General features: G+C 42.3%; 1 protein-coding gene across 16 annotated transcripts in view; it reads left to right on the top strand.

The window, feature by feature from the left end:
• Positions 1–20,628, top strand: part of CADPS (calcium dependent secretion activator) — a 481,350-nt gene that overhangs the window by 287,432 nt on the left and 173,290 nt on the right. For all 16 annotated transcript variants that reach the window (XM_060111563.1, XM_060111565.1, XM_060111566.1 and 13 more), the window contains 2 exons: positions 5,561–5,700; positions 15,354–15,420. In XM_060111563.1, coding sequence (XP_059967546.1) covers positions 5,561–5,700; positions 15,354–15,420 — 207 coding nt within the window. The remainder of the gene's footprint in view (positions 1–5,560; positions 5,701–15,353; positions 15,421–20,628) is intronic.

The following is a 20,628-nucleotide window of genomic DNA, read 5'->3' as shown; positions in this document are numbered from 1 at the left end:
TGGAACCCGTGTCCCCTGCGTTGGCAGGAAGATTCTTAACCACTGCACCACCAGGGAAGTCCCCTTCCTTTGTTTTCTCAATTCCTTAACCTGGCTTTCATCTATATAACTGACCTGGAATCATATTACTAGGACCTAGACCGCAGATGGAAGTAAAACAAAAGGTAAACAAGGCTGATAGCAAAAAGAATGCCCCCCACAAAAAAAGAAAGGGAATGAAAGAAAAGAAGAGGTTTACCTATTTTCTTTGAGAAATGACAAATACTCACTTCTGTCCCTAGGGAAAGAGAGACATACAGAGTGGGGGAAGGACCCTGCCTTTTCTTTTTCTTCAAACCTTTCTTTTTCCATGAAGACATGAATCAGGAATCAGGAGAGTCTCAGAGACCTAGAATATCAGTGTTAGAAGAGGCAAGTCCAGGAACCATCAACCTGAGTCCACTCCATGGGTCTCAGGAGCCCCTTGAAGCCGTTTACACATGTTGAGGGGGGGGGCGTATGTGCATTTTTCTGGACTTGCTAATCCAAAGCATTCACCAGCTTCTCAAAGCTGTTTCCACTCGAAAAAGTTAAAATACACTGGGCTAGTCAAAGCCTTTTCCTTTATAGAGGAGAAAATTGATTCCCGTGGAAGGCAGGAAACACCCCCCCCCAGAGCCACCCAGTTAGTTGGGGCCCATGCACAATTGCATGTTTACCACTGGCCAAGCTACTGTCCTGAGGGCTCTGTGTGCAGCCCCTCACTGATTCTTCATCTGAATCCTATGAGGAAGGTCCAGTTATTACTCATCCTGTACAGACCACTACACTGGGGCCCAGAGGAGGTAAGTGACTTGCCAGGAATGATGCCACGTCATCTCTATTTTTACTACACCGCGTTGTCCCTATGCAAAAATAAAAATCTTGGCTCTCCTGTTGGGGTGAAGGCCACGAGCTTGCCATTAATCTCTGAACAAATCATACTGTCCTCCAGTCTCATGACACATTCCCCCAGATACTAGTTTATACTTCCTTCCTGCCACAGAAACTTTCCACCTTTGCGGTGGAGCCCGCCTGCCTGGCCCTTGCGCTGGTGGGATGGGCGCCCTCTGCTGGCAGCACCTCCACAGACAGCGGCTGGGGGACAAAAGTGCTCTTCTTTAAAGTGATTCCTTGGACCCCTTGGAAAAGTGTTTCTACGTGCTGATTTTTCCCAAGTTTAGCAGGACATAGCCACATTCAAGATTCTGGTGCTGTGTTCATTCACGCAACAGTATTTAGTTTGTTCCATTTTTATTTTTATATTTCCTTTTTGTTAACCTTTGAACTGAGAAATAACTCATGCACATAGTAAAAAATAATCAAAATGGATATATAGTGAAAACTAATGATCCCACCCAACTGACTTGAGTATCTTTTCCCAGAGAAAAACCTTGTTTTTAATTTACTGGGCATTCTTCCCGAAATATTCTATGCATGTACAAGCATATTTGTATATATCCCTCTTAAAATAAAAAAGAAAGAGAGCATAGTTGGAAGTTACTGTATGCATACTGCTCTGCACTTTGCTTGAAATATCAGGACATTTGGAGATTAGTCTGTATCAGCCCATACTGACTTCCCTTTTGTTTCCATAGCTACATGCACTGTGTAGATATATCATAATTTATTTAGATTGTTTCCAGTCTGTGGCTGTATAAACAATGCCTCTATGAATAACCTTGAGTTTATTTCTTTGCACATATGTGTGTGTGTGTGTGTATAGGATAAATTTCAAAAAAAGTATCTTGCTGAGTGAAATTTGAATTTTGACGGATACTACCAAATTGTCCCCTAAAGAGTATACACCAATTATAATTTCACAAAAGGCATGAGAGAATGACTGTTCCTTCACACTCTTGACAACAGTGCAATACTCTCAACCTTGTACTCATCAAATAGGGTTACAGGAGGCTTCCCTGGTGGCGCAGTGGTTGAGAGTCCGCCTGCCGATGCAGGGGACACGGGTTCATGCCCCGGTCTGGGAAGATCCCACATGCCGCGGAGTGGCTGGGCCCGTGAGCCATGGCCGCTGAGCCTGCGCATCCGGAGCCTGTGCTCCGCAACGGAGAGGCCACAACAGTGAGAGGCCCGTGTACTGCAAAAAAAAAAAAAAAAATAGTGTTATGGGCCCACTGTGTCCATTCATTTGCGCTATGCACAGAGCAAACAGGAATAATGACAATCAAAAATCCTTAACCACACAGAACGTAAGGAATAGAGACATAAAACCAGAAATTACAATGCAGTGTGGTGAGTGCCCTGCTAGAGAAAGGACACCTGGGAAGCACAGAGCAAGGGGACATAATCTAGTCTGAGGAGCAGGCATGCCTTCCCGGGGGAATGCAGAGGTAAGGAGAGACATGGAGGCTAAGTGCTTGAGAGGATCAGCCAGGTAAAGCCTCAAGGTAAAACTGTCCTCCAGAAGGACCTGCCCAAATGCCCAGGTAACTAAGAGAAGCTGGGGCTGGCTGACATACAGCTTACTGCAGAGGATGGGTTGTGTTCCCATATCAGCATCACCACATCAAAGCACAGCACACATGGCCCTCGGCTGAGATGACGGAGTGCTCAACTAGCAGCCTGGAATGCCCAGATGAGGTGTGTGGACTGCTCGGGACTCATGTGCACCCATAAGGACCCTAATAATTCAGCGGGGCTGACACTTACAAAGGAGTCGCCGGCCCGTCGGGCACATGGCAGAGTGGGGATGAAGATGGAGGAGGACTGCAGTGACCTCATCTCTCCATCCACCCTAGAGAGGAGGTGTCCCCGGGGAGCGACCACGTTGGGGAAGAAGCCTTTGTGGAGCGGCCAGTAGTGAGCTGCGGCCATTTGTGTCGGCAAATGGACACCATATTGCCGGTGGGAAAGGCGCCCAGGATCCATATGGTGGATGGCCTGTTAACAAGCTCCGGGTGCCCAGAGCGCCCCACCTGCTTTGATTTTGCCAAGCGAGCAGAAGCAGAAGGAGGCCCTGGGCCTTACCTACTGCTGTTCTGGCCCTGGTGGGGTTTCTCTTACCACTTCCTCCCCTTCCTCGTTTCCCAAGACATCACCCACCGACCCTGCCCCACCTCTCAGTCCAAACTAGCACAGCGGAGAAGGTCAGCTACTCTGAGATCGGCAAGTCCCTTCTCTCCATCTTCCACAGTCTGGGGTCTCAGGATACGGAACATGATACAAGGTGACATACAGGGACAGGTGTTATCTCGAGAGATAACACAAGAGGTCTCCACGACCCGGTGGCACCCTGACTTACTCATTTCCTTCCAGCATCCTAAGGCATATCACAGTTCACTAGTGCCAGTCACGTGAACTGTTACATTTTATGACAGAATTTCAACTAAATTAACCCTCGCAAAATGAGCAACTGGCTGAAAAGACTATTACAGCAGAGCTATGATCTGAAGATAATACTGGTATTGCAAGCCTGGCAAACAACGAGAAAATGGTAGAGGTGACATCCGTCCTGCTAACAAGTAGTTCTGCCATCCACGTCACGAGATAAAAACAGTGCGGGTGCACTCAGGATGAGAGGTCAATGAAAACGTTTTGAGATTATCTACAAGTCCACTTGAACCACGGATTCGCATCCAGTATCCTCAACAATGAGCCTTGCCTTACATATATATGGTACGATAACATATGGCAAATAATAGTACAAAGCCACCACAGTTACCAAGGTATTTAAAAATAGAGTTTTTTGGGAGTTCCCTGGCAGTCCAGTGGTTAGGACTCCGCACTTCCACTGCAGGGGGCACGGGTTCGATCCCTGGTCGGGGAACTAAGATCCCATGAGCAGCGCGGCACAGCCAAAAAAATAAATTAATTAATTTTTAAAAATAAAAATAGAGTTCTTTATCTTTAGCCCATCTTTTTAAAACTTCTCTATTTGTGTATGTTTTATGAGATATGTAATAATGCAGTATATTAATACAAAGTAAACATACATCATGTAAAAGATACATGGATATATATTTGACTGATATTTATACAGTATATTGATATATTTTTATATTACTAGTGATCTATTTAAAGATATTTGGCTCATTGCTCAAAAATATTTTACTGAAGTAGGGCAGGATCAAAAAAAAAGTTGGCAGCCTCTGGTTTGAAAAATCAGGCCTTCTTGTATTTTAATCATGTCATTAGACCTTGAGAAGCCTCAAATGTTGGGTTTAGCAAGAATATACACATTTTTTTTTCATCGAAGAGAGGGAATTTAGTGGAAAAAAGAGGGTTGGGCCTGGAATCAGAAGGGGTCAAAAATCAGCGCAAGCAAGGCATGTCAAGTGGGCTGATTTCATTTTCCTGCCATGATCTACTCTTCTCAAAGCTCTTGTTCCACAATCACAGAAAGCCGTGTGTGTCTACTCTCCAAGCGCAGGCCAAGCTTGCATGATGGTGGTGAGGCCGACACAGCACCTAGAAGGCTAGAGTGTCCACCCCTGAGACTCTGAGCCCCTCCTGTCCCTCTGCAGAGGTGAAAGAAACCCAGGAAAGGAGCCTGCCTTCCCTGTGCCTGGAAAAAACAGACAGCCTGCACCAAAGCAGGGCACACTGCCACCGCAGAAACAGATCTTAGCAGGCCCAGCTTTGGTTGTGCCTGTATCTCGTCCACATTCCCTTCGTTTAGGGTATTTTCCAAATATTTCGCTCCTCCTTGAATGCACATTTCCTAGACCCCACGTGGCTCCTGAGTGAGAACTCTTTTGTCGCATCCTGAAAAAGTGGATTTACTGGAGAAGTGTGTCTCCTTCTGGGTTCATTTACAGCATCTGTGACAGTGAGAACTAGGACAGAAGACGCAAGTCACAGCACCGACTCTGAAGCACCCTGGTGAAAGGCATTTCCTAAGAACAGGTCCTTCTTCAAGCTGCATGTGCTTCCCTCTGGGCCAGGACAGGGTTGGGTGCTGTGTGATAAGATGTCAAGTCCAGGTGAAATCACATTGAAATGTGGGACCCTAAGCACGTTCCTTCTCACCTCTAAGTCTCACATTTCTTATCAGATATGGTCCCTTCCCTCTTCCCCTGCAGCCTCGGAAGGATTTCTCCTCTTGACATAGTGGAAGAAATCCTGATGAATGGAAAAAAGAGTAGACTAGAGGTTCTCTCTGGTATAGAAGGACACTTCTTTCTCTTATACATCCATCTGCTTATTTGAGGAGAGTAATGTGTGGAGTACATTCTCAATTCAGGGTTGTTTTAGTACTTCTGAACTTTAGAAAAGTACAAAAGCAGGATCACAGAAATCGTGATCCCTACTCTTATAGAATTAGCCAGAGAGAGAGAGAAGAGAGCAAAGAATGCCATTTTTGTCCTCAGGCCGGGCTGCTTGGCACCAGCCAGCCCTGGTAGGTGGAGCCTTGGATCTGAGTCCGATGCCCAGGCCTCCACTTCATTTAACTGCCTTCCCGCTGGCTGTGGGACATGGATGAGACTCTCAATTCTCAGCAGCCAAGTTTCTCGTCTATGAAAACATGCCCATAACAGTGTTCCTATTTTCTGGCTAATATGATTGTCCTTTTTCCCTGCAGGTTATTCTCCATCCCACCCCCAACAGCCCCAAACAGTCAGAGTGGCACAAAATGACAGTCTCCAAAAACTGCCCCGATCAAGACCTCAAAATCAAACTTGCTGTCCGAATGGATAAGCCTCAAAACATGAAGCATTCTGGGTAAGTCTTCCTTCTCCGAGTGGTAATTTTGGACCCACCCCATTCATTTCTTAAAATATTTAAAAATAAAAATAAATAAAAGTTGACCTTCAGAGAACGACATGGAAGAAAAGTCAAAGAAATATGAGAGATTATTAAAATACCTGACTTTGATATTTACTATATAAGCTTCCTCAATTCTTATGATTACTGTATTTGCATTTGCTAAACCATCAGGATAGGGTCATTGCCTTATCCTTTCCTACAGAATTTCCAGTATAGTTCAAAACCTTCCTAGACTCATGCTGGGTGATTCTGGTCTAAGAGGCTTTACTGGCCTCACATACCTCCTTAAAGGCATCCAGATCTTTCAGATTCTCTGAATCATGCCCTTACACCTTCATTAACAACCATATCCAGGAGGTGTAAGCAGTTGCTGTAGGCGACCTTCAAGCAATCAACTCACATTGAATCAGTTGTAGTGTTTAGCATAACATTTAAATTAACCAGAGAGTAGAAATTTTATGATTGTCTTCAGTTTCTTAAGGTTTGAGAGGAATGACCAATTAAGTAGTCTCAAGTAGGATAAAAAGAATAGGTAAAATATAGTTTTATTTTGCAGGTCAAACCAGTGGTTTGTATAGGAAATGTTTATTGGCAAGTGGGTAGATGCTGAGCCCCATTGCCTATTAAACTAAATTGATTGGACACCACTATCTCAGAAAATGTGACCACTTAGAAAGGAGCTGGGCCATTTAACTCTGACTAGGGGAATGTTTAACCAGTGGAAGGGAATGGGATGTTTTCCAGGGATTCTGCAGGTACCATTTGCCCACCAGCTATCATTCTGCTTATGTGTTTGTGAAAGGACTTAAAGTAATAAAACTGACATGAAAACTGAAGCTTGGTTATGTGCTAGAGATGTGGGGAATTCAAAAACCCAGTACCAGGGGCTGGTCACTGATGAAGACAGATTTAAACAGAAGCCCGTGAGAGGTTCAGGAGGGCGTGGTTGGGACAAGAGGTATACATCCCAGCAGCTGAGCACACCACAGCAGCAAGCAGTCAGAGTAAAGAGCAGCGCCCTGGCCTTGGTGCCCCAGAGTTCTAGGGAACAAAGAAGGCTCAAGGTTCGAGTGAAAGATAGATACTTACTAAGGAGGGTATTGGAGGGGGTTGGGCATGAGGAACTCCAAAGGAAGCAAAGGTCTCCCACCAACTAGAGACTGGCTGCTGAACCTGAGCTCTGGCTGGGATTTGGAGAATTTCCATGGCATTGTCTTTTTTTTTTAACATCTTTATTAGAGGATAATTGCTTTACAATGTTGTGTTAGTTGCTGCTGTCTAACAAAGTGAATCAGCTGTACGTATACCTGTATCCCCATATCTCCTCCCTCTTGTGTCTCCCTCCCACCCTCCCTATCCCATCCCTCTAGGTGGTCACAAAGCACCGAGCTGATCTCCCTGTGCTATGCGGCTGCTTCCCACTAGCTCTCTGTTTTACATTTGGTAGTGTATATATGTCCATGCCACTCTCTCACTTCGTCCCAGCTTACCCTTCCCCCTCCCCGTGTCCTCAAGTCCATTCTCTACGTCTGCATCTTTATTCCTGTCCTGCCCCTAGGTTCATCAGAACATGGCATTGTCTTGAGGCCAAAGTATTCCTAGAGTTTTAGGTGGGATTTTGGCAAAGCTCTTCTGCCTGTGGCCGTGAGAAGGCTGTAGGGGAATGAGCCAGGCCCCTGCTATACACTCTGTCCTTTTCCAGCTGTCCACGATGAAGGGCTAGCTTTGCCTCATTTCAATTAGCGTCTCATGAAAATGTTTGTGACATGTTTCTAAGGTCAGCTTTTCCTCCTTCTTATCATATTACTGGCATATATTCCCAAAATGTTAAATGGGATTTTCTCCCTAATATCCCTTCCTCTGCAATATAAACATCCTAGTTTAAAGACAAAGGATTTGAGAATTCTGTTAGGTTCCTGTAGCACCCAGGAACAGCGTTTGTGTCTTGAGCAAAGCATTGGCTCGTAAATACTCGGTAAATATCTGCTAAAGGAATGAGAGCCTGAGTGAGCAGGATGGAGGGAAAGAGGGCGAAGTAAAGAGGGTAGAGCAGACAAAAAAGAGAAACAGAAATATGAATGAATATATCTGTCCTTAAACCTACTTTTTAAAGAAACTTCCTTAAAAAGGTCAGTAGCTCAGCCCACTTTCTAGGCCCCTTTGGACCTCTGTGCTAGGAGTTTTACAAACACTCTCTCGTTTAATCCCCACGGCAAGCACTTGACATAGGTATTACTTTCCTTATTGGACAAATTCCCATTTCCCACATTCTCTTCATTTCTCTAACCAATCTGGATTAAGAAATTTTTCTCCTGATTCATTCGTAAAATTACTAACATATTTCAGACCATTTTGACCCTATGGATGATAGAAGAAATCTGTAACTCACTTCTGACAGGCTCCACAGTGATTTCATTTTACTAGGCTGCCATCTAAAAACTACCCCTGCCAGGAAATGTACCAGGAGGGCCTAGGGCCGCTCTGAAAGGTGGACAGTGGGTGCCTTAAAAATGCTGTCAGACCCACTGTGGCCTGAATCAGGGCTGGACAACCTTAGCTACCCAAGGGATGATTCAAGGAAAATAAAAATGTTGTGAACTACATTTTTTTCCCATTTAAACTTAAAATAGCTTTAGGAAGCCCTATATATGGGGCAGGAGGATGGAAATATCAGAACAGTGTCACAGCTTAGAGAACGAGAGAGAGAAAGGAAGTTTTAAGAACCAACTCTGAGGTTATAAATGGCGACTACTTCGCTGTTTATTAATACCTAAAGGGAACCTCAGAATTACTGTGAATTACTCCTTGTTGGTGGACTGTGGTTCCTGAAATGAGCCACTGAGCCATTCAGAATAACTTTATTGAATAGAAAAATGTCAGTGAGAAAAACAACACTGGCTTTTGACCTTAAGACATGAGTATTAGGGATATCTGAGAATGAGAAGCTCCTCGGTGGCTTTCTAATTTTTCATCTTTTATATCCATATGGTGTTTTCAAGTTCAGGTAGTGCATTCATGTGCATTATCTCATTTTTATCCCTGAAACAGCCCCCCAAGGATTAGTTATTAGTATCCCTCCATCTTAATATCCTCTCCCTTCGCCCAGTTGCTCAGACCAACATCCTCAGTGTCATGTGACACTTTTCTCTCTCTCTCACCCTTCATCTCATCCATCATCAAGTTCTCGTCACTCCATCTTCAAGGTAATTCTAGAGTTCAGCCTCTCATCACCACCTCCACACCATCATTCGAATCCAGGCCTCCCTCATTCTCCCTCTCACCTGTTGCACTTGTCTTGTCAGCAGTGCCCCCCCCCCCGCCGCTCTTGTCCTTGCCCGCTGTAGGCTCTTTCCCACCCTGAAACCAGAGCAATTTTTTTTTAAACACAAGTCAGATCCTGCCACTTGAATGCTGGCAAATCTCCAGTGATTCCCCATCTCGTTCAAAATAAAAGTCAGTGTTGCCTCTGTGGCAACAAGGCCCTATCTAATAAAGACACCACTGCTCTCTGACCTTGATCAAGGCTCTAGCCTCCCTGGCCTCCTTGCTCTTCCCTGAAGACTTCATGTGTACCCCCACTGCAGGGCCCTTGTCCCCACTGTTTCCTCTGCCTTGGATGTCCCTTCTCCCCCACCCAGATGTCCACATGGCTCACCTTGATTTCTGTGTGTCTCTGTACCTTTTCAGAATGCCTTTCCTGGCCCATCTGTGTCCTCTGTCTGTCTCTTACTCTGCTTTGTTTTCACCAGAGCACTTACAGTCATCTCACATACCAGCTATTTCTCCATTTATTATTTTGTTGTCTGTCTTCCCCACTGGACTTTGAGTTCCTTGTCAGCAGGGGCATCTGCCTTCTTTGTTCGAAGAAGCTAGTACAGGGCCTGACATGTAGTAAAAGTCCAATAAATTAGTTGTTGCATAAATGAATGTGAATGAATGAATCTCTACAAATAAGGAAACTGAGGATTAGAGTGGTGAACACACTTGCCCAGGTCAGAGTAAGCATCAGAGCCAGGTCTAGAATTGTGTTATTTCTTTCATTTGAAATGAAAGAAATCAACTGAGGACCTGAAGCATGAATAAAATACAGAGTGTCCCATGGCTCCACTTGGAATTCATTCAGTGAACCACAGCTTATAAGTCTTAGCCATGCGTTTTTTTTTGGGGGGGGGCTGAATATTTTTAATTTAATAAAAGCTATAAAACTTACATCCCAAAAGTTCAAAAAACCCATGTTTAAGAAACATGAAGAAAATTACAGCAAGGTACAGTGTAAGTATAAAGCTAATAACCAGTGATAAAGAGAAAATCATAAAAGCAGCCAGAGAACAAAGAAATGTTACACACAAAAGAATAAAACAGTTCTTGTTAGAAGCATTGCAAGTGAGAAGACAGAGAAGCAACACCTTTAATGTACTCAAGTCTACATACGCAATGAAAACATCTTTCAAAATGAATGACAAAATAGTTACCCATGCTTCTTAAAATCCCCTTTCCTCTTCCACCTTCTTAGCTGTGCCATTGCTCTAGACTTCTTGTTTTCAAAACCATCACACTCCTTTCCCTTCCCCATAAGTCCCACTTATACCACTCATATTGACACAGACTCTCAAACAGAACTACCTAGACTGACCTAATTCAATATATTTAGGACTCCACTTTATTTCCCGTTGGCTTATTTTCTATAATTAGATCAATTAAATCAAGTTAGTTGATAGTGTTGTTTAAATCTTCTAAATCTCTACTGATTTGCTGCCAATTATTGAGATAGAGGTATTGAAATCTGACTATAATTGTGGATTTGTTTGTTTCTACTTAAGAGTCTGTCCATCTTTGCATCATATATTTTGAAGTTCCGTTATTACATGCATAAACATTTAAGATTACTGTGTCTTCTTGATGAATTGACCCTTTTATCATTATAAAATGATCTTCTTTATCCCTGGTAATATTCTTGGTCCTGAAATTTATTTTGTGTGACAGTAATAAATATAACCACTCCAGATTTTTTAAAAACCAATGTTGGCATCATAATTCCTTTCCCATCCTTTTATTTTTTGCCTCTTTGTGTCTTTAGATTTAAAGTGCATTTCTTGCAGGGAGCATAGAGTTAGGTCTACTGAGCGCTTACTAGGGGCCAGTTACTGTGCTAACAACTTGACATGCATCATCTCCATCTGTCCTTACAACAACCAAGTGAAGTAGATCCTATGCTAACCCCATTTTACAGCTGATTAAACTGAGGCATGGGGCAGCTAAGCCTAAGGACCTAAGGACCCAGAATTCCCACCTAGGTATTTCCACCTTGAGTTTGAGATGTAACCCCTCAGCTAAACTTCGGCTCACTGTATTAGAATGTTGATTATCTATTCATAAATCTAGATTTCCAAATATCTGGATAGCCTGAAGAGGTAGTTGAGGGTCACTAATGCCCACATAGGTAGATCTGTCTATGGAATGAAGAGCTGGAGGGGGGAAGCCACCTGTATGTCTACAATGACAGAATTCCATCTGCTCCAGGTACTTTTCATTCTGCTTAATGAGCGTGTTTCAACCTAAGAAAATGTAGAGCCAGAGCTGACTAGACAGAAACTGTACATGGTAGCCCTCAATTTTTCTTGTTTTTGACATCTGGTATGTGCCAAATTAGCAATAAATTCTGAGGAAGCCTCAGAGGGAAAGCCCTTCTTTCATGCAAACCAAATGATACTTTCTAAAGGAGGATTGTTCATTTTCCTCTGATCCCACTCAGCTTTCCCATTCAGAAGCCTTCAACCACAAGTCCTCTCTGTTTGATTGCAATAGCCATTCATGTTCTTAGTTCAAAAAAGAAACCAAAGTTTGTCATCTATAAGAGGAAGAATAGAATGCTGAAGAGGGCCCTCTGGAACCAGAGTGTTCTGGGTGTAAATTCTGGCTATGTCTTCACCAGCTCCGCGCCCTGGAGAAATTATTCGACCTTTCTTAACTTCAGTTTCCTCAGCTGTAAAATAGGAGTGATAACGTAATGACATACCGAGTAATAATTGCTTACCTTGTGCCAGATATTGTTCTAAGCACTTTATGTTTCATTAACTTCTTTAATCCTCACAGCAACACTTGAAGTAGGTACCATTATTAGTGTCCCCATTGTACAGATGAGAAAACTGAGGTAGAGATAAGTTTAGTAACTTGCCCAAGGTCATACAGGAACGGAAGCAACATAAGCTTAAGCAACGTAAGCTCCAGATTCAAACTCTTAACCCTTCCAGGTGGGTATAATAAATTCACATAAAGTACCTGGCACAGCACAGAAGACTAGTAAGACTTCACGAGCAGTAGCTAGTATTTTTATTATGAAGGAAAAAATTAATGATACCGTATGAATTACATTCTGTGGGTTCATGTGAACTCCTTTTCCTACTTCCGTTCTCATCAGTTAAAACTATGAACACTTTAGAGGTCGTAGCTGTATTTGTTGTTTTGAATCTCTTTATGTGGATTCAAGTTAAGAAGTAAGAAAAATTGGTAGTGGTGGCCAGAAAAGTACGAGAGTTACAACCTTACTAGGCATTACTAAAAATAGAAAACTTTTTGCCCATTGTCTTTATTTATCTTTTAATTCATCTATTTCCCTATGTACATATGTCCAAGGAGATTTCTTGTCACATATTTAGCTATTAACTACTCGTAACCATACGCTTACCTCTGTACTCAAAGATATTTTATAATAAGCCTGATATTTATTGTTCATCTACTTCCTGCCATGCCTCGTGCTTATACTTCACAAGCATCATCTCATTTAATCTCCGTAACCACCCTGCAAGAGAGGGACCATTCCTGGCCCTGTTTTCCAGAGGACCGAGTGGTTAAGCATCTTGTCCAACATCTCAGATTAACCACTAGAACTGGAACACTGTACTCTTAATCGGCACAGACCAATAACCCTGTCTCTCCTTAGACCTGGCTGAGGGTTCCTGTTAGGTCCATTTCTGCCATGGATACATTTATATATTATTTCAAGAAGGTTAAGAGCACTGTCCAGGGCAGCTAGGTAATCCACGTAACCAGAGCTGACCATGTAGGCCTCGGGGCTGATGCATTTACCAGCCGTCCGGCCATTTCCACGGCCTCAGCCTCAGTCCAGCCACCATCCTCTCTCTGCTGTCTGTACTACTGTAACCATATCACTGGTGTCCCTGCCTTCTCTCTTGCCTTTTCCATCTACAGTGCATTAACCACTCAGCAACCACTGGGATAATCTTAAATAGAAATATAATTGTGTCACTCCCCTGCTTAAAACCCTTCCATAGTTTCCCATCCTTATTTAGATTGAGTGTATTCCTGATCTAATTTGCCCATTAAAAGATCACTCTGTCTGCCATGTAATGAAAAGAGTTAGAGTGAAAGCAGGGAGACCAGAGAGGAGCCTGTTGCTGTGGTCTGGGTAGACATGACAGTAGCTTGAATGGGGAGTAGCAGTGGAGATAGAAATAGATGGGATATATTTTGGGAGGAAAAAAAAACAAAAACTCAAAGAACTTGGCAGTGGAGTGCATGTCTCTATGCAATGTTTGAAACTCTCATCAGAAAGTTTGATAAAGATGGCTCTGGTTTCCCAAGGCACTCATAACTATCTGAAATATAGCAAATGTATACTGACCACCTACCATACATCAAAAGCTGTGCTAGGAATTTAGAAAGGAAAATTTAGAAAAAAAGAACAAGTTTCCTTCCTTCAAGGAACTCACAATCCAATAGAAACAATACATATGAAAATAAATAAATTATAGCAGTGTGATCATTGTAACTACCAGCAGAATTATCTGCAGGGCCCAGGAGGTGATGACATCACGGTAAGGATTCAAACTTAGGAAGAATATGAATTCTAACATAAGGAGCAGGGAGAAGGCATTCCAGGCACCATAACATGTGCAAAGTTATGGGGGTGTGCAACTTTATGGTGTGGTGAGGAATTACAGGTAATATAAGGCACAGAAGCTAAATTTAGAGAGTGAAGCATAGCTGGCAAACAAAGTCATTTTTAGGCCAGGTCAATATGCTCCATTTTGTTTCTATAGGCTAAGGTTTCCCTGGGTCTGTTCTTACCACTGATGATACACAAGATTGTTTAGTGGTATACAGACAAGCATATATTAGTTAAGCAGTTGTTATGTATTTTAATGTGTGTTATATAATATAAAATTAGTATATCAAAGCTACAATGTAAAGTTTCCTTTCAAAATAAATTTACCCTTGTTAAATAAGTCAATTTAAAGAAAAAAGGCAAGTAAAATATACAACAGATGGACCGATCTGGGATAAATCATGGAAGTGCAAGATGAGTGGTCAAAGTTGCGGGCTCTCCTCGTGTTAGTGGGGGAGACTCACTGAAGGAGTTTCAGCAGGGGAATTCATACATGCAGAGATGGTAGGATCCATCCCACGGCCAGGAGGAGGATGAAACTCATTCTGGTGAAATGGATTAAGAGTTTCCTCTGTGGTTTACCATGGCCGTAAAATGTGTGCTGGGACTGAAAGAGTGGAGGTGTGAGCAAAGTAAGGAACTTGGCAGGAGGTAAAAATCAAGTGCACTTGGTAATTGAAGAATCAGCATGAGGAAGCAAAAGGACCCAGAAGACTCAGGTTCCTAGCATGAAGGTCTGAGTACTTTGGCCACCAGCCACTCCTACGAGCCCCTGAAATTTGTCTAACAGTGTACATTTTAATTAGGTGCAGTCTTCATTGTGTTCCAAAGCAGAAATTGTGTCTGATTCCAAGTGAAGTGGGGATTTGGAAGCTGTCCAGTTGGGTTTTGGTAGCACATAAAGCCAGTTTTGGAACTCGAGGATTTGATTGGGTTTGAGTATGACCAGATCTCTCTTCACTTGGTCCAATAGAGCTTGAAAACCAGCCTCACTTCCTTAATCAATGCCAGTTCAACGTGTATCAATCCATCAGGCCAATGGGACAATTCATGAATGAATTAGTAACACTGATCATAAAATCTCCAGACAGCTTTGAAGTGTGCCTTTGTTGTTCTCAGCCCTCCTTTAACTAAATTTTTTCTGCATAAAGATTAATTTCCACCCACGGAAGAGCAATTCGGGGAGGGGGACGGGTGTAGGGAGGACTTTCTATGCCGACTTGAAACTTCCTTTCTGTAAGGTAACTACATTTGCCAGAATTACAGCAAAAGCAAACAAAGTTTGCTTTGTTTACTAAAGGTTTTCCTGAAAGAGACTTGACAAGAGGTGAAAGAGTTGGAGTTGTGAGATTTAGCACTCTTTTTTTTCTCTCCTGTGCAACAGCTTTCAGGAGTTTCCCTACCTGTAAGACGTTTAGCACATAAACATTAAGGTACAATGTAACATTTTCCAAGGTGTTTCCTGGAATCAGGCAAGGTTCTAAGTCAGGTCTGATGATGGGCCACAATTCCTCCTATAAACCAGAGTAAACCCTGCCTGCGGCTCTTCATTATTCTCAACCACACAGCTCCAGAGTCTGCAATCTGTTCCCGAGCCCTGTGAATCTCCTTGTTTGTGAGCACCCAGCTTCATGGTAAAGCGAGTTAAACAGCTCACTAGCGCAAGCATTAATGCATCTCTGGTCTTTTTGCTTTCCTTCAGGTATTTATGGGCCATCGGTAAGAATGTCTGGAAGAGATGGAAGAAAAGATTTTTCGTCTTAGTGCAGGTAACTCTTCAACTCTAATATCAGTCTTAAGAGCCATTATTTTTAAAGATTCGATAGGATTCATTAATGTTTTTGATATAATTTACCTTAAGTGCACAAAGCTCAAGTGTTTAACTCAGTGAATTTCTATATATTACGTATGCATGCAACCACCGTTCAGAGGGATATAGAACATTTCCAGTACCCAGAGCACTCCCTTCTGCTCCTTTTCCTTTTTGCATCACTTTCAAGTTCTAAAAATTAATGCATGCTCATTATTTTTTAATTCTAACAATACAGAAATATATATGAAATGTGGGAGCAGTAAACTCCCACCCCTGCCAGCAATGCAGGAACCCAGGGAGGGAGCAAGTGTGTGCCTGATCAGGGCAATAGGGACACTAACATTATTTTAGAAGAATCTGCTGTTTCTAAAAGCACTAAGGTAGTCATTATGAGAAAAGCCAGAATTTAGTTGGACTTTTTCCATCTTTTTCATTGTTTAGTAAGTTTGATTTTGAATCACCTGTGGAAGAGCCTTCCAGTCTTCTTGATGTCTGAGGCTTCCAGACCCCCTATAATTATGTTTAACCATCTAAATATATCTTTCCACATAGGCTTTTTTTTTTTTTTTTTTCCTTTTTGCGGTACACGGTCCTCTCACTGTTGTGGCCTCTCCCGTTGCGGAGCACAGGCTCCGGACGCACAGGCCCAGCGGCCATGGCTCACGGGCCCAGCCACTCCTCGGCATGTGGGACCTTCCTGGACCGGGGCACAAACCCGTGTCCCCTACATCGGCAGGCGGACCCCCAACCGCTGCGCCACCAGGGAAGCCCGCATAGGCTTTTTTTAAATAATCAAGCTCTTCATGTTGTTCATCAACTTGCTTTTTGTTTTTGAACACAATCATTGTAGACATTGTTTCATGAATGCACATATAGCTCAGATTCTAATACCTGTGGAATTTTCCTTTTTGAGGTACTTCGGGCTTCCCCAGTTGGAACTATAATTAACCATGCAGCAGGGTACATCTCTGTATATAAAGATGCAGGTGTAGATATAGATATTGATGTTAATAATACATCAGTAATATATAAATAATATTATTGCCCTCTTCATTGTATCTTTAAGAAAAAAAGATTCCAGAAATAGTAATGCATGTCCTTGAAAATCTCCATGCCCCCCCTTTTTTTGGTTTGTTTGCTTTTTGCATCAGGATTTTTCAGTTTACAAAAGAATTTGTCATGCCTTTTTTTAATTTGCAAGCTCCACCAGAGCATGTGAGCTATAATTCAATTTGTCAAAAGTTAATTTATTCTGTACTCTGAAAGATGTCCCAAAGTGAGTCAACTTGTAATTTAGTGACTAAAGGTGTTTACTGGGTTATTGTGTTGGCTATGAGCATTGACTAGTATTTTGAGCACTACGGATTCTGAAATCTCACAGTAAAAGAAGCTGCCTCTTAGTCTAAATGGCCTTGAAAGTTCCACCAACGCTGAGCTTCTAAGACTACACCTTCTACAGATCTACTCAAGCTTCTACTGTGTCTCTAAGGCAAACAGCATCTGTCTGGCTAGAAGCAAGAGGTAATCTTTGCTTTCATGATCACTATGGGGTGCAACAAAACCTTAAAATAAATTAACCAAAGGAAAACTTTGGAATTATTCCCAACCATCCAAATAAGCCACAGCTAAGTGATGGAAGACATTTCATTCAGAGATACATTTCCTCAGAATATCAGCTAACCAACATTTATTGAGTACCTATTTTGTGAAGGGTACATTGATAGGTCATAGAGAAGAACTGGGAGACCTGGTCTCTCACTTCCAGAAAAGGATCTCTTACAGTTCTTTATAGGCAAATAGCAGAAACAGACTCAAGGTAAGTAAGGTTTAAAAAAAAGTGTATTAGAAGGCTCTTGTGGTAGTTCATAGGATTGGTGATAAAAGCTAGTACCCAGAGTAGTTCCAGAAATCCAGGTCATGGGAACCATGGCCAGTGTCACTGACATGGCTGTAAGGCAAAATCAGCTCTGACCATTTTCTGTCTTGGTGTCTCCACTTGAGGACCAAATCTGAGAGAGGGAATTGGATTGGTCCAGCTTGTGTCACACCAGCTTTTCAGAGGGGCAGACCATGTTGCTTTGATTCACAGTGCCACTGAGCTGTCTCCAGTACAAAATCAGCATGCCATTACCAGAAAAAGAAATGGATGCTGAGCAGGCAAAAACAGCTGATATCTACCCTAAAGAGAGCATGTAAGTGGAGAGACAAGACACATTAAAAAAAAATACCTAAGAATAAACGTACCTAAGGAGACAAAAGACCTGTATGCAGAAAACTGCAAGACACTGATGAAAGAAATTAAACATGATACAAACAGATGGAGAGATATACCATGTTCTTGGATTAGAAGACTCAACATTGTGAAAATGACTATACCATCCAAAGGAATCTACAGATTCAGTGCAACCCCTATCAAACTACCACTGGCATTTTTCACAGAACTAGAACAAAAAATTTCATGATTTGTATGGAAACACAAAAGATCCCGAATAGCCAAAGCAATCTTGAGAAAGGAAAATGGAGCTGGAGGAATCAGGCTCCCTGACTTCAGACTATACTACAAAGCTACAGTAATCAAGACAGTATGGTACCAGCACAAAAACAGAAATATAGATCAATGGAACAGGATCGAAAGCCCAGAGATAAACCCATGCACATATAGTCACCTTATATTTGACAAAGGAGGCAAGGATATACAATGGAGAAAAGACAGCCTCTTCAATAAGTGGTGCTGGGAAAACTGGACAGCTACATGTAAAAGAATGAAATTAGAACACTCCCTAACACCATCCACAAAAATAAACTCCAAATGGATTAAAGACCTAAATGTAAGGCCAGACACTATCAAACTCTTAGAGGAAAACATAGGCAGAACACTCTATGACATAAATCACAGCAAGATCCTTTTTGACCCACTCCTAGAGAAATGGAAATAAAAACAAAAATAAACAAATGGGACCTAATGAAACTTAAAAGCTTTTGCACAGCAAAGGAAACCATAAACAAGACGAAGACAACTCTCAGAATGGGAGAAAATATTTGCAAATGAAGCAACTGACAAAGGATTAATCTCCAAAATTTACAAGCAGCGCATGCAGCTCAATATCAAAAAAAACAAACAACCCAATCCAAAAATGGGCAGAAGACCTAAATAGACATTTCTCCAAAGAAGACATACAGACGTCCAAGAAGCACATGACAAGCTGCTCAACATCATTAATTATTAGAGAAATGCAAATCAAAACTACAATGAGGTATCACCTCACTTCAGTTAGAATGGGCATCATCAGAAAATCTACAAACAACAAATGCTGGAGAGAGTGTGGAGAAAAGGGAGCCCTCTTGCACTGTTGGTGGGAATGTAAATTGATATAGCCACTATGGAGAACAGTATGGAGGTTCCTTAAAAAACTCAAAATGGAACTACCATACGACCCAGCAATCCCACTACTGGGCATATACCCTGAGAAAACCATAATTCAAAATGACACATGCACCCCAATGTTCATTGCAGCTCTATTTACAGTAGCCAGGACATGGAAACAACCTAAATGTCCATTGAAAGATGAATGGATAAAGAACATGTGGCACATATATGCAATGGAATATTACTCAGCCATAAAAAGAAATGAAATTGAGTTATTTGTAGTGAGGTGGATGGACCTAGAGTCTGTCATACAGAGTGAAGTAAGCCAGAAAGAGAAAAACAAATACCGTATGCTAACACATATATATGGAATCTCAAAAAAAAAGAAGGTTACGAAGAACCTAGGGGCAGGATGGGAATAAAGACGCAGACCTACTAGACAGTGGACTTGAGGACACGGGGAGGGGGAAGGGTAAGCTGGGACCAAGTGAGAGAGTAGCATGGACATATATACACGACGAAATGTAAAATAGATAGCTAGTGGGAAGCAGCCACATAGCACAGGGAGATCAGCTCGGTGCTTTGTGACCACCTAGAAGTGTAAGATAGGGAGGGTGTGAGGGAGGGAGACGCAAGAGGGAAGAGATATGGGGATATATGTATATGTATAGCTGATTCACTTTGTTATAAAGCAGAAACTAACAAACCATTGTAAAGCAATTATACTCCAATAAAGATGTTAAAAAGGAAAAAAAAGATTTAAGATGAAGATTTCAGATGCTGGAATTAAAAAAAAAAAATTACATCAGAAGAGGCAGCTCTGGATGATGGGTGATTCTCCCCTTTGCACGCTTCTCACCTGGCAGAGCAGCCGCCCTTACAGTCACTTGTAGTCTGGCCTCCCTCAGTAGACCATGTGCTGTTTCAGGGTCAGTTCTGTTTCCAACTCATCTAGCTGTGCTTCCCTCTTTACCCCAACACACACACACACACACACACACACACACACACACACACACACACACACACACACACACACACACACACACACACACACACACACACACACACACACACACACACACACACACACACACACACACACACACTCCCTCCAGCTCAGTGTCTAGCATGGCCATTCAGGAAGTGTTTACTAGAAGAAAGAAGGAAGAGAGAGAAAAAGAGCCCAGGCAGTGCTTCAAGTGGTTCTGAGAAAGGAAAGATTGTGTGACCTAGAGAGTGGCTGGTGACACCTTCCAAGAGGAAGTGGGGTAAATGGCCTTGTCATGTAATATGGAGTCTCTCCTCCCACTGAGGTAGCCAGTTACTGGACACAAGACTTTTCTATGACAGTCTTTGAAATGATGAAGTACTTAGGAGATGTCACTGACCTCTTACTTTGGGAGAGATTTTAGGGGAGAAAAAAACTCTTCAGAAAAAAAAAAAAGAGGAATTGTGCTGAAAATATTAGTGAAGCCATGTCTATATGATATATACTGAACCCAAAAGAAGAGAATGATTGTTCTAGGCCGTGTGACTGGAGCACGGACATTTTAGGGCCTTCACACTGAGCCTTCTACCAAGAGAAGATAAGAAGCACTCAGTAGCTACAAAGCAAGCTATGTGCTCACTTCTGAAAATCAGAAAAGGGCATCCAAAGCCTGTCTACAGCTTGGCATTTTTCCTACAAGGATTTCATGAGAGGTTTCACGTACATGTGATTCTCACTAACTTGAAAGAGCCCTTGAGGTACACTGGGGACATGCATCCCCCAAATTAAACCTTCTGTTTCAGCCT

This window comes from Mesoplodon densirostris, chromosome 10 (assembly GCF_025265405.1).
Source record: "Mesoplodon densirostris isolate mMesDen1 chromosome 10, mMesDen1 primary haplotype, whole genome shotgun sequence".
In the NCBI taxonomy this organism is placed as follows: Eukaryota; Metazoa; Chordata; class Mammalia; order Artiodactyla; family Ziphiidae; genus Mesoplodon; species Mesoplodon densirostris.
Note: the sequence above shows the minus strand (reverse complement) of the source record. Positions and strands in the feature narration are given on the sequence as shown.